We start from the raw sequence: 14311 nt of genomic DNA, 5'->3' as shown, positions 1-14311 counted from the left end.
TCCGGCCCGAGCAACGGGCTGCTGAAGTTCCCTCACCCGAGTGACTCTCCCAGGAAGGGAGCGGAGAGTCAGAAGAGGAAGGAGCAGATGAACAGCCAGGGCAAGGGCGCAGGGCAAGAGCCCCAGATGACGGCCGAGTAGCTCCCACAAGAGTAGCGTCCGCGGAAGGGGACGGGCAGGGTCCGAGCGGTCATTAAGCGCTGCAGCGGCTGCTCGTAAGCAGGTGTCGCCGGGGGAGCGCCGCCTGCGGGAAGGGGCGAGCGATGGGACCCGAGGGCTGCTGCTCAGCCCCGAGAGCGCTGGCTGAGGCGGGGGCGCCAGGCACTGGAGCGAGATCACAGCAGCCGGCAAAGGGCAGGGGCAGCGCCGCTGATCGCGGCCAGGCAGCAGGGAAGGGAGGAACTGCCCGCGGGGGGCGCCTACCTAGGATCTCCCGCCGCCGCTGCGTGTGCGGCTGCTCCGTGTAAACCCACTCGAAGTCCCCGCGGGTCACCCTGTTGCCCATGTTCGCCCTGCCAGCGCGCCCCGCCCCGGCCCCGGGCTTTATAGCGCCTGGCTCACCTGCGGGGCGGGCGCAGGCTCGGCCAGGCCCCGCCTCCCCGCCCAGTCCGGCCCGGGACTGGCTGCTCTGTGCCTCCGACCAGCCCCTTGTTCCCCTCTGCTGGCGGGGCTGGGTCGCCTCTATTCCGCCCAGCTGCCCAACTCTGACCTCCGCGGCTCAGAAGGGGGAGCCACCGGGCTGAGATGTGGGTCAGACGGGCTTACCCTGGGCTGGGCTGGGGGCCAAGGGGGAGGGTGGGATGAGCCAGGTGTGGGGGAGATTGGGTTGCCCTGGACTGTGCTGCACCCCGAGGGTAGAGTGGGTTGCCCAAGGACACCGGTGTGGGGGAGATCGGGTTACCCTGCGGTGGGACTAGTTGGAATGGCATGAGAGAGACTGTAATGAGGGCAGGGGACTGGACGGGACGGGACTGGACTGGATGACCTCTCAAGGGCCCTTCCAGGTCTAGTGTTCTATGATTCTCTGTGGGGTTAGTCTGGGCCATAGGGGACGGGCTGCCTTGGGACTGCCCTGGGATACAGAGGGCTGGCATAGGCTGCGTTGGAATACAAGGGGTTAGAATGGGATGGGTTGGAATGGGTTACATGGATACAGGCTGCATTGGGTACAAGGGATTGGAATGAAATGGGATGCTGTGTGCTAGAATGGCTTATATGTGTGGGTTAGGATGCAATGGGTTAGAATAAAGTGGGTAGGGTTGGAATGTGTTCTAGAGATGGGTTGGAATACAATAGGTTAGAATGGAAATATATGGAACTAGGTGGGTTGGGATACAAGAGGTTGGAATAGGATGGTTTTGTTAGAATGGATTATATGGGGATAGGATGGGATGGGTTAGAATGACAAGGCATGGGTGGGTTATACAGAGATGGGAAATGGCCACAGTTTGAAGAGAAAGGAATGGATTAGCAATAACTGTGCCTGGAAATATCTGTAAGTACTTCGTGCTGCAGGAGAGTTGTAACAAGACCATTATAATGAATAGTATAGTTTCAGTTCTTTTATCACACACTATAAGCCAGAGTGTAAAGTATGCTGCAATATGGCACACATTTATCAGAAAAGTCAAGAGTAGAAGTTAAAAGGAAGGAGTTTTTGCTACTTGCACTGGGATGTAGACTATGGTAGTAAATATTTAACAAGATATAAGTGCTTCTTTGGGGCCATTTCTCTTTAGGGATTCTAGATACCTGTAGAATGGACTCTTCACATAACTTAGCTATTACTTATTACATGGACATCAATTTAATGTCAGATTGATACTATGTCTATAATTAAAAAAACCACTAGGTAAGTTGCTGGAGGATAGGTCCATCAATGCTATTAGCCAGGTTGGACATGGATTCAATACCATGCTCTGACTGTTCCTAACCTCTGTTGTTGGAAGCTAGGCATGGATGACAGAAGTTGGTTCACTTGGGGTACGTCTAGACTACATGCCTCTGGTGACAGAGGCATGTAGATTAGGCTACCCGACACAGTAAAATGAAGCGGCGATGAGGCATACCTGGGTGGTCGACAAATACCTTTGATGGCGGCAGGGGAGCGTCCAGACTATCGCGCTGAGCCGACAAACAGCTGATCAGCTGTTTGTCGGCTCAGCGCGGCAGCCATGTAAATTTAAATGAAGCGGCGATTATTTAAATCGCCGCTTCATTTTACTATGTCCGGTAGCCTAATCTACATGCCTCTGTCACCAGAGGCATGTAGTCTAGACGTACCCTTGATGATTATTCATTCCCTCTGAAGCACCTTGCTTTGGCCACTGTTGGAAGACAGGACACTGGATCGATCTTTGGTCTGATCTGGTATAGCTGTTCTTAAGATTTGGGATGTATGTGATTTAGTGAGATGTATGCTACTAATTGAAGGGTATGTAGGAGAGCAGTGCCTCTGCAACATTTGTCTAGAAATGGAATTTACACTGATTGATGGGCTAATAATACACCTTGCACACCCTTATTTTTAGCATCTTCTCTCTTTTGCACTATTTTTACTAGGGCTACATGATTAACCTACTTGGCCTCTTTGCTAACACTGTCCACAACAAGGCTAAATGTTAAGAATCCATTAGGTGGTGATTACTGAGCTATTGATGTCTTTCTGCTTTGTGATTACCAAGTAATTTCACATAAATCACAGAATATTCTTACATATCTTAGTGTATGTCTCCACAACAGGGCTAAAGCCGAAATAAGCTTCGCAACTTGAGCTACGTCAATTGTGTAGCTTAAGTCGAAAAAGCTTATTCCAGCTTTTGGCGCGGTCTACACAGCAAAAGTCTGAGGAAGAGCACTCTTCCTCTGACTTCCCTTGCCCCTCATAAAATTAGGGTTACAGGAGTCAGAGTAAGAAGTCCTCCAGCTCAACATTATTTTGACGTTATGCCAAAATAACTACTTGTAGTGTAGACTAAGGATGTTAAATGCGGTTAACTAACTAGTTGATCAATGGAATTTCCATCGACTAGCTGTTTAGTTGATAGGCACTTCTGCATTCCTCCTTTGAAATGTATATTTCAAAGGAGGAATGTGGAACTTCGTGTACAGTGAGGGGAGACGGGAAATCCTGCTGACTCCATCCTCCACGCAAGTGCCTGCTTCTAAATGCACAAGAGTCCCCAGCGGAGGCTATTGTGCATTTCAAAGCCATGGAAGCCAGGGTCAGCGGGGGATTCACAGTCCCCCGCTAGCCACAGGCTCCATGCTATTGGCTCCCCTGCCCCTTTGAATCATGTGGAGTTTGCAGTTTCAAAGGGACAGCCGCTGCACAGCTCATCAACTGTGCCGCAGCTGCCCCTTTGAAACTGCTGCCTCTGTGCGATTCAGAGGGGAGGCAGGGGAGCCCAGGCTCAGCTGGGGACTTCCCAGCTGAGCCCAGGCTACTCGCAAACCCAGGATCAACTGGGGGAGTCCCCAGCTGACCCCGGGTTCCATGCAGCAGTTCTCCAGCAGATCCTGAGTCCTGGGGAAATGCCGAGTGGAGCCCGGGATCAGCTGTGAAGTCCCCAGCTGACCCCGGTCTAAATGGCAGCTACCCCTTTGAAGCCTGGGATGAGCTGTGCGGCAGGCTGACCCTTTAAAATGCTGCCTCCATGTAATTCAAAGGGATGGGAGGGAAGTGCTGTGTGGAACCCGGGGTCAGCTGGGGACTCCTCAGCTGATCCCGGGTTCCGGGGAAATGCCACAGGGAGCCCGGCATCAGCTGGGAATTCCCAGCTGATCCTGGGCTCCAGGGCTGCCCCTTTGAATACTTGCAAAGGCGGTGTTTTAAAGGGGCAGCTCGCTGCATAGCTGATCCCAGGATCAGCTAGCTGCTGCCACTTTGAAATACCCCTCTCCCCCCTACTTTTGCTGCCTCTATTTTATAGAGGCAGGGGGGAGGGGGAAGAACTGACTAGTCGACATTACTATCCGATAATCAAATGCTTATCAGATAGTTGACGAGTCTTTAACATCCTGGCTGTGTCTAGACTGCATCCCTTTTCCGTAAAAGGGATGCAAATTAGACACATCGCAATTGCAAATGAAGCGGGGATTTAAATCCCCCCCCTGCTTCATTTGCATAAACATGGCTGCCGCTTTTTCCAGCTCGGAGCTTTTAAGCGGAATAAGGGATCTTTCAGAAACGGCTTTATTTTCCGAAAGATCCGCGTCTAGACTGGCGCTTTTTTCTGGCAAAGCTCCGAGCCAGAAAAAGCGGCAGTCATGTTTATGCAAATGAAGCGGGGGGGATTTAAATCCCCACTTCATTTGCAATTGCGATGTGTCTAATTTGCATCCCTTTTACGGAAAAGAGATGCAGTCTAGACACAGCCCCTTAGTGTAGATGTGGACTATTATTTTGGAATAATATCAGTTATTCTGAAATAACACTACTGTGTAGATGTACTCTACTGACCTGTGATCTAAATTTGGACCTGCAACATACAAGCAAAAAGCTCTGTATCCCATTAAGAACCCACTGAGTTAGCGTGTGACACCTGCATTTATGTTTCTCTGAATGTCTTGTTTCATTAGCATAGCTATTTTGATCAATTGATGTTAATATAATAAAGATCAGCGAATTCATTTGATTAGAAACTATGTTTCACAGGATTTATTATGGTTGAAATTACACATTAAAAATGTGTTGAATATAATTATTTTCTGTTATGTACATAAATTACTAATTAAGAGGCACCTTTGTAAATATAGTATATGAAAAATACGGAAAATCTTATTTCAGATATTTATTCTGTTCAGACTATTAAGCATTAATACTTAGCTTTTATATAATACTCGTCATCCATTGATCTCTACGTACTTTACAGAGGCAGATAGGTCTTTCTAAACCAGAGCTACTCAACTTTGGAAACCCTGGAGGCCACAATGATACTCACAGCATATGTCGAGGGCCACAACTTAAGTGTGGTTGCATGTACATGCAATTATATGCAAATAGCTTCTTTCATACTGACAGGCATGAATACAAAGATTATGGCAAGACTACACAACACACAGGCCTCATTTAAGTTAGTTCTGCTGATATTAATAACATGCAATATTTACCCAATTTCCACTCATGTGACAGCACTTTTAATAAGCAATGACAGTCCAGGAATTTAACTACTAAAACACGTATCAACAGAAAACCATTATATTGACTCACCATTATGGAGCACATTCCCAGTGGAGGCCTTGTTCAAAGGATCCCACACGCGGGCTGTGTGTTGAGCCCTGCGTAAACCCAAACTGCCCCGGAGGCCGCAAACAAACAGGCTGCAAGCCGCATGTTGAGTAACCCTGCTCTAAACCCCTTTTACAGGCAGAAAAATTGAAACATGGAACAGGTAATTGCCTGAAATCACACAGCAATTTCTTGACAGAACTGGAAATTCATCCCAGCTCTCCTGACTCCCAGTCTAGTGACACAGAGTAAAAATCATGATGTAAATTATTGATTTTATTATAACAATTAAGTGATCCAAGATAATGTGCTCATTCTATTTAAATAATGACTGTACTTCCGCTTCTCCCTTATGCATAAACTAACTTCTTAACGCCATATCTTGCTGCTTATTTGCACCTGCAACTCTCCTCTGAATTCAGAAAGACGTTCAAAAGAACTGTTGGCAAGATAAATGACCATCAGTGGATGGATTTTTTTCTTTGCTTTGTAAAATACTGTTTTGTTGAAATTCTGACACCTAGTGGTCAGTTAGATTAGTCACAAATGAATTTTCTGTATACTACAGTATTTAGTATTTTAGTTTTCTAGATCTGAATTAGCATTCATTGGCACTTCTAATTAAAATAATTCTTCTTTGACATTCATTGTTCAACATTATTCCATTTTTAATCTACCAGTCTGTCTATAATGTGCTCAATCACCTGGAATCTAGACACAGAATTAGAGAAATATGACTGTGCTTGGATTTAGGGGTGAAGGCAAGTGTAACTCTCTCTCTATTCACTCCACAATGCACAAAGGATATCTGTTAAGGAGGCAATTAGGAGAGCAAACGTTTAGTTCAAGCTGAAGAAGCTTCTGCTTTAGCTCTGGGGGTACCAATTCAATCCCCAGTGAATATCAAAATGATGGTTCTTTTATCATGATATACCAAAAAGGGTTCTTTTTTATTCTTAACCTTTCTCATCCAGTAGAATTGGCTCAAAGACTGATTTTAGCACCTAGTTACCATGGTGATGAGCATAACAACAATGCTTAGATAATTATATTATATTGTACTATCTAGTGAAATTCTTAAAGTAAAACGTACACCAAGAATAGTTTTCAGAGTCAATCAGTTTTGAAGATTAATCTTAACAACTTTTTTTGCATTGACAATTCTTTTCTATGTCTCTGTGAAGTTATGATGGTAGTGGATAAATGAACATCCAAATGGAAAATTCTGTTCCCGAAAGAATTCCATCTTCTAAAAAGGGAAGAAGGACAATCCAGGGAACTACAGACCAGTCAGCCTTACCTCAGTCCCTGGAAAAATCATGGAAGGGATCCTCAAGGAATCCATTTTGAAGCACTTGGAAGAGGAGAATGTGATTAGGAATAGTCAATATGGATTCACCAAGGGCAAGTCATGCCTGACCAATCTGATTAGCTTCTATGATGAGATAACTGGCTTTGTGGACATGGGGAAGTCAGTGGATGTGATATATCTTGACTTTAGCAAAGTTTTTGATAGTCTCCCACAATATTCTTGCCAGTAAGTTAAGGAAATATGGATTGGATAAATGGACTGTAAACTGGATAGAAAACTGACTAGATTGTCGGGCCCAACAGGTCTTTTTCTGCTGAACTGTTACCTAGACAGTCAGTCCCCAGCCTGTAATACTGCTTGGGATTCTTCCGTCTCAAGTGCAAGACTCTGCATTTGTCCTTGTTGAACCTCATCAGATTTCTTTTGGCCCAATCCTCTAATCTGGTAGGTCACTCTGGACCCTATCCCTGCCTTCCAATGTATCTACCTCTCCCCTTAGCTTAGTGATCGATGGCTCAATGTCTGATTGGCGGTCAGTTTCAAGTGGAGTGTCTGAAGGATCGGTTCCAGGGCCAGTTTTATTCAACATCTTCATTAATGACCAGGATGAGGCGATGGATTGCACCCTCCACAAGTTTGCAGATGACACTAAGCTGGGGGAGAGGTAGATACGTTGGAAGGCAGGGATAGGGTCCAGAGTGACCTACCAGGTTAGAGGATTGGGCCATAAGAAATCTGATGAGGTTCAACAAGGACAAATGCAGAGTCTTGCCCTTCGGACGGAAGAATCCCAAGCAAAAGGACCTGGGGATTACAGTGGATGAGAAGCTGGATATGAGTCAACATTGTGCCCTTGTAGCCAAGAAGGCTAATGGCATATTAGGTTGCATTAGGAAGAGCATTGCCAGCAGATCTAGAGAAGTGATTATTCCCCTTTATTCGGCTCTGGTGAGGCCACACCTGGAATATTGCATCCAATTCTGGGCCCCCCCACTATAGAAAGGATGTGGACGCATTGCAGAAGGTCCCGCGGGGGGCAACCAAAATGATTAGGGGGGCTGGAGCTCTTGACCTACGAGGAGAGGCTGATGGATTTGGGCTTATTTAGTGTGCAGAAGAGAAGAGTGAGGGGGGAATTTGATATCAGCCTTCAACTTCCTGAAAGGAGGTTCCAAAGAGGATGGAGAGAGGCTGTTCTCAGTCGTGAGGGATGGCAGAACAAGGAGCAATGGGCTCAAGTTACAGTGGGGGAGGTCTAGGTTGGATATTAGGAAAAACTATTTCAGGAACAAAGCGGTGAAGTACTGGAATGGGTTACCTAGGGAGGTGGTAGAATCCATCGCTAGAGGATTTTCAGTCTGTTTGACAAAGCCCTGGCTGGGATGATTTAGTTGGGGTTGGTCCTACTTTGGGCATGGGCTGGATTTGATGACCTCCTGAGGTCTCTTCCAGCCCTATGATTATATGATTCCTGTTTATAATAGTATAAAGCATAGACTGGAAAGCCATCTGCATTGTACTGAAATTGGAAATAATTTATTTTACAAAAATTTTATTTTGTTCTTTATTAGGATTTATGGTTATTTTCTCAGTTATGAGAGACAGAATTGCTGTTCCATGTTATGAGTACTGAGCTACACCTAGGGATTGTAATCATGGACAATGCTGCCGTTCTGGGATTTCAGGAACAGTTTTACTTTCATTCTAGGGTTCCAATACCAATATAAACTGTTAATAAATCTCAGACAGGTATGCTTTTGCTTTTAAGGCAACAAAATATTATATAAATAGGGCTCGACAAACTATGTAATCTACTCACCCATGGTGAGTAGATTACAACCTGGAAGAGCTGGGTTCGGGCGATCTGCGCATGCGCAGAACACTGGACAGTGTGGCTGGCAAGCGGGGCTCGCCACGGCTCGGCGAGCCCTGTAAATAGATATTAATATTCCCTAATTAAGAATATACATGTAGGGCTGTGTCTAGACTACATGCCTCTGTCGTCAGAGGCATGTAGATTAGACACATAGGCAAAGTCAAATGAAGCCGCGATTGAAATGATCGCGGCTTCATTTAAATTTACATGGCTGCCGCGCTGAGCCGACAAACATTTGATCAGCTGTTTGTCCGCTCAGCGCACTAGTCTGGACGCTCCCGCGTCGACATCAAAGCACTTTGTCGGCAGCCCCGTTATTCCTTGTGGGGTGAGGTTTACTGGGCCTGCCGACAAAGGGCTTTGATGTCGGCAGGGGAGCGTCCAGACTAGCACGCTGAGCAGACAAACAGCTGATCAGCTGTTTGTCGCCTCAGCATGGCAGCCATGTAAATTTAAATGAAGCCGCGATCATTTAAATCGTGACTTCATTTTACTTTGCCAAAACAACAAATCTACATGGCTCCGTCGACGGAGCCATGTAGTTTAGACGTACCCTAGGGTATTCTATTTTGTTTGGTTATTTTTCACCCTATTTCTGTGTATGCATTAAATTTACATTTCAGCCAGCATTTATGTTCCTGAACACAAATGGTACAGACCATAAAGCAATTTAGGCACCTAAACTTCAGAATCAGGCTGCATCACCTGCATCATCGGAGCAGCACCACTGCCATCTTGAAAACTTTTGCTTGGCTGCTGGCTAGCCCAGTAGACACCAAACTTCCCCATATAAAAGTTTCCTAGGTAACTAAATTATAGACTCTCCCTGAGTCTAAATTTGCACACAGATGCTTCCCTATAGGTGCCCATGTCTGGTGTATTTTCAGTATAGTCTTTTGAATTCCCAGGTCTCATTTCTGTCACGTGCTCTCTAGAGCAGTGCTCTCCAACCTTTTTACATCCAGGATCACTTTTTAAATGTCAGAACAAGCCAAGATCTACAGCCCCATCCTTCCCCAAAGATCCCACCCCTTCCTTGAAGCCCCGCCCTCTCTATTCTTCTCCTCTCCATCATTTGCTATCCCCAGCCCTTATACACGCTACACTGCTCCCTTCCCCCCCCCCTCCCCCCTATTCTTCTGAAGGAAGAGGTTTTTCCAACATTTGGCCTGTCTAGACTGGACCAAATGTCAGAAAAAACCCTTCTTTCGGAAGCCCCCTTATTCCTTGTGGAACGAGGAATACAGGGGTTACCGAAAGAGCCTGTTTGCTCTTCCACTATAAAAAGAGGAAGAACAAACGTGTCCCTGGATGCGGAAGTTTTTCCGGGATATCTTTGGAATCCTGGAAAAACTCCTGCAGTCTAGCCGTACCCTCACTGGGTTGAGACAGAGTGTGTCGGCTCTGGGCTGGGAATGAGGGATTTGGGTGTGGGAAGGGGTGAGAAGTGCAAGTTCTGGGAGGAAATTTGTATGCAGGAGGAGGTGGAGAAGGGGATTTTGGCTCAGGGAGGGGGCTCCAGGCTGGGGAGTGTTAGGGTCAGATGGAGGGTTGGGGTACTAAGCAAGCCACAGGCTTGTGGATGTGAGGGTGCAGGAATTTGGGTTGGGGTATGTGAGGGGCTCAGAGCAGGGAGGTCCAGTGATGATAGGCTCAGATCTAGGTTCTGAGTAGTGGGGTTCAGGAGTGTTATGATGCTGCATACAGATGGGGGCTTGGCCCCAATTGGGGGGTTTGTTGGCCAGACTTCATTTTTAAATAAAATACAATGTCAAACACAAAAAGTTTCTGCATTGTCTTTATTTATGAGAAGGGTGGGGAACCTGTTTTGAGTCAGGGGTCACTGACGCACAGAAAAGTCAGTCGGGGGCCACACAAGTGAGATGCAAAAAATAACTCCTCCAGTAACCCTCCAAGCCTCACTAATGTGGCCCCAACTGTGTTAGTGGAAGCAGGGAATATGGTACTGGGGAAGGGTGCTAGTGGGTGTTGGGGTAGGGGCAGGGTGCCAATGGGGGCAGGGAGCGCCCCTCCCAGGAATCCTCCTCTCTCCCCTGCAGAGGAGGAAAGCCCCAGCATGCACCTCCTCCGAGGACAACTCCCCTCCCCCCAACAGAGGAGGGAAGCCCTGGTGCATGCCTCCTCTGGGGACGACTCCGCCCTCCCGCAGAGGAGGAAAGCCCTCCTGTGAGGACCTTCACCCTCCCCCCTAGAAAGTTTCTGGCACACCACACACCTGGGAGAGAGAAGCACCCAGCGCATTCCAGAACCCCCGGAAGTGGCATGAAGCTGCAGGACTTCTGTCTACACCGCAGGTAGCTGACACTACCTCCATTGTCGCTGGAGGTAGGTAGTGGGGCTTCTTGGGCCTGGGGGAAAACGAGGGGTGCCCCGAATGCCTTATGATCGACTGGTTGAGCCCTCATGATTGACCAGTTGATCGCGATCGATGCATTGGTCACTATGGCTCTAGAGGGTTTACATACAATCCTTTATCACGATAATGGCTTCTACGGATATTATAAGAAATGGCCGTATCAGTTACAATCCTCTAACCATTGAGCAATGGGATAGTCTGCTGTATGGGTCCCTTGGTGTATCTTGTTGAAGCAGTTCTGCTGTAGATAAATAATGAGTGAATAGACTAGAGGATTGGACTCCTGCTCTCCCACTGCCCAGGTGGGTACCCTAAGCACAAGCTACAGAGTCTCTCTAGCTCTTTCCCTGGCCCAATGACTATTTAATGACAGTGGAACAATCATTGGGCCAGAGTGCAACAGAGAAAATATATGTGAAAATGACACTGCGGTCCCGGGGTTAGAGCACCAATGTAGGAGTCCCTGGATCCTGTCCCTCTGCACCAGTCATGTTTCATTATTTCTTGACAGTAAAAACGTCAACAGGAGAGAGTTAGGGACTACCCATCTCAGAATATCCCATAGCTCAGGTGTAGAGAACTTTCAAGAGTGTACTTATTGGGTAGAATCGACTGCTCACTTCTGCCCCCCGTTCTGCCTCTGTATCAGGGTGGGGAGCAGGAGCTGGTGCTGGGGGCGGGGGGGAAGCCAGCTTATAAGCCATTTCCCCTTAGCACCATCTCCATGTGCTCCCACTCACTGCTGTCTCTGTTAGAGGTTGGGGGGCTCCTCCAGTTGTGCAATGGATTAAAGTACCTGCCTCCAGAGTGGGAGATGGAGGGTTCAAGCCCTGCCCACTCTGGGGAAACCCATCACCAGCTTCCCTCCTGTCCCCCTCACTGCTGTCTCTGTTACATGAAGCAGCCCCTGCCCACAGTGGGGGATCCCAGCTGGGTAACTTCTGAAGGACCTTAAAGATAAAAATCTTATCTGATGTAGAGGTGAAGGCAGAGTCAATGAAGAGACTGAAGCTGACTAATACCCCCTCTGAAACCTTCCTATGGTTTAGCTTTGACAGTATTTCAATCTATACCTCAGTCTACATTTCCACCCTGAATTTACCTCAGGTTTCCCCCTCCTTGTCTAAACTTTATCAATAGAAAGTATTTCCCAGGTAGCGGTAATACCTGCTACAATTAAGCTAAGTGTACACTGCAGGTTTTTTGCTCAAAAACGGCCAATTTTTGTGCAAAACCGCACGGAGCATCCACACCTCAAGCGTGTTTTTGCACAAGAAAATTTACAGTAGAACGGCAGAACCGGGGGCTTTTTGTGGTATAGGTATATCTCTTTCTAGAAGGAGTAACTCCATTTTGCGCAAGAGTTCTTGCGCAAAAAGGTGTGTATGGACACTTAATGGGTTTCTTGTACAGAAAGCCTATCAGAAAAAGCACAGGTGCTCTGATGGCCATTGTTAATGACCATCAGAGCTTTCTTGCGCAAGAGCGTCCATCCAGTATGGACGCTTTCTTGAGCAGAAGCGCATTGCTTTTGTGATGAGCTTTTGTAGCATGGATGCGCTTTTGCTCAAGAAGTTTTTGCAGAAGATCTCTTCTTACACAAAAAGCCTGCAGTGTAGATGTAGCCTGACATCATAGAATTTATTCTGAGCGTGACAGGGAGCTGCCTCCCTCCGCTCAGCAGGACATGCCCCCCTGCACTCTGAGCGCAGGGCAGAGGACACGTTCGCCTGGTGGCCTGGGGCCTTAGGACCCGGCGCAGGTCTGCACCATGGAGATGAGGCATCTGACTGCGCTGGGGAATGGGGCCCAGGCACTTCCGGGGAGGGGGTGAAAGGAGCCCGCAGTGGGCTGTCACCCCTCAGCACCAGCCCATAGGACAGGTTGGGGACGCACACTGGGGTCATTCTTGTGTGCCAGCCCACAGGACAGGGGGCGCAGGCTGACGTCCTCCCAATGCGCCAGCCTACAGGACGGGCGGGGGACGCGTGGATATCATCCCCAGGGGCCAGCCCAAAAGGAGGGTGGCTGGTTTAAAAAGGGAAGCGCACCCAAAGGACGGGGGAAAGGAAGATCCTGACTGGACTACGAGGCCATGCTTCCCCCCAAAGGTGCTGAGAACACAGGGAGAAACCCAAGAGACTCTCAGGGCCAGAGGGCCAGCGCAGCGTCTTCAGGTAGCGACAAGGGGCAGTTCTCGAGTGAGGGACCTGGGACTGAGTTGGAACTCTGACGACGCCGGAAAACTCCAATAAGGCAAGCAAGAGAGAGACTAAAAGGCAAGGCTGGGTGTAGCTGGAACCAGACTAGGAGTCCCGGGGGAACCTGCCTTGCTACACTGAGTATGAGCCAAGAAAAGAGTCTGGTCTTAAGAACCAGTGACTTTATTTTCCACTAGGATGTAAATGTGTCTGATATTTGAGGTCATTTATAAGCAATTCACAAATACTTACCTATTTCTAAAATGGCCTAGTATATATATTTTAAAGACAGTGGTAAACAAAAACATCAGCCTTAATATAGAATAGATTGGTGCTAGGTTACAAGGGAAGTGATATTTTCTTCCACAGCTATTCAAATATTGGGTAGAGTGTTCTGGATGATACAACTTTAACAAGACAAAGGATGGAATATTAGAAGCAGAGCGATCCAAGGCAGTGGGTTTTGGCAGTTTGGGAGAAAAAACAAAACAAAAAACCTTTAGTGGTAGAAGTAGCATAGAAAGAAGGGGGGTTGGTTCTGGAGGAGAAAGACAGTTAAGTTGCTTGAAGTATGTGAGAGAGGAAAAAAATAAGTTGAAAAAAGGGAAGGGAAAAAAAAAAGAAAATCATTTCTACTAAGATTAATGAAGAACACAAATAGCCCCTGGGGGAAAATTGTGTTGATCTTGGAAGGAGAGAGGCTGTCAAAAGAAGAAGAGAGAAGTGTGACAGAAAGGTAGGGCCTAAACTAGGGATGTTAACTATTATTTGTGTAAATGTGTAACCATTGGAAATGGGTGGGGAGGCAGGAGCCAGTGCTCCGGGAAGCCAACTTTTAATCTAGCTCTGAGAGCACCACCTCTCCCCTCCCCCCAGTGCTGCCCAGATGAAGAGATAGCAGTGTGGGGAGCAAATATGCATAGGGAGTCCGCTTGAAAGCCACTTTCCACGTGAACTGACTCCCACCTTCCCTTTCATCCCCCATGCTGTTGCCTCTCTATCTACCATGGGAGCTGGTGCTTGTGGGCAGCCAGCCTTTAAGTGGGGATTGGCCCCCATGCTGCTGCCTCTGTGAGTAGTCCTACCAAAATCAAGGGCTTGCAGATCAAGTCACACAGAGGAGGAAGTATGAGAGCGCAAAGTTAGAAAGTGATTAGGAAATAGGGATACCTGTTGGTTATAGTCTACATTTACTATATTTTAAATCTTTTCTATATCACATTGAAAAGCTACAGCTGATTTTTCATATGACTTGTTTTGATATGATTTCATCTTGTTTCATTAAGGCACTGATCACTTGAACTCTGTTTCATGT

General features: G+C 47.3%; 1 protein-coding gene across 1 annotated transcript in view; it reads right to left on the bottom strand.

Moving 5' to 3' along the window:
• Window positions 1-594, bottom strand: part of DEGS2 (delta 4-desaturase, sphingolipid 2) — a 34787-nt gene extending 34193 nt beyond the window's left edge. The window contains exon 1 of the mRNA XM_075926574.1: window positions 424-594. Coding sequence (XP_075782689.1) covers window positions 424-505 — 82 coding nt within the window. The 5' untranslated portion in view covers window positions 506-594. The remainder of the gene's footprint in view (window positions 1-423) is intronic.
• Between the last annotated feature and the right edge of the window lie 13717 nt (window positions 595-14311).

This window comes from Pelodiscus sinensis, chromosome 4, assembly GCF_049634645.1.
Source record: "Pelodiscus sinensis isolate JC-2024 chromosome 4, ASM4963464v1, whole genome shotgun sequence".
Lineage (NCBI taxonomy): Eukaryota > Metazoa > Chordata > Testudines > Trionychidae > Pelodiscus > Pelodiscus sinensis.
This window is presented reverse-complemented; position numbering and strand designations above follow the sequence as displayed.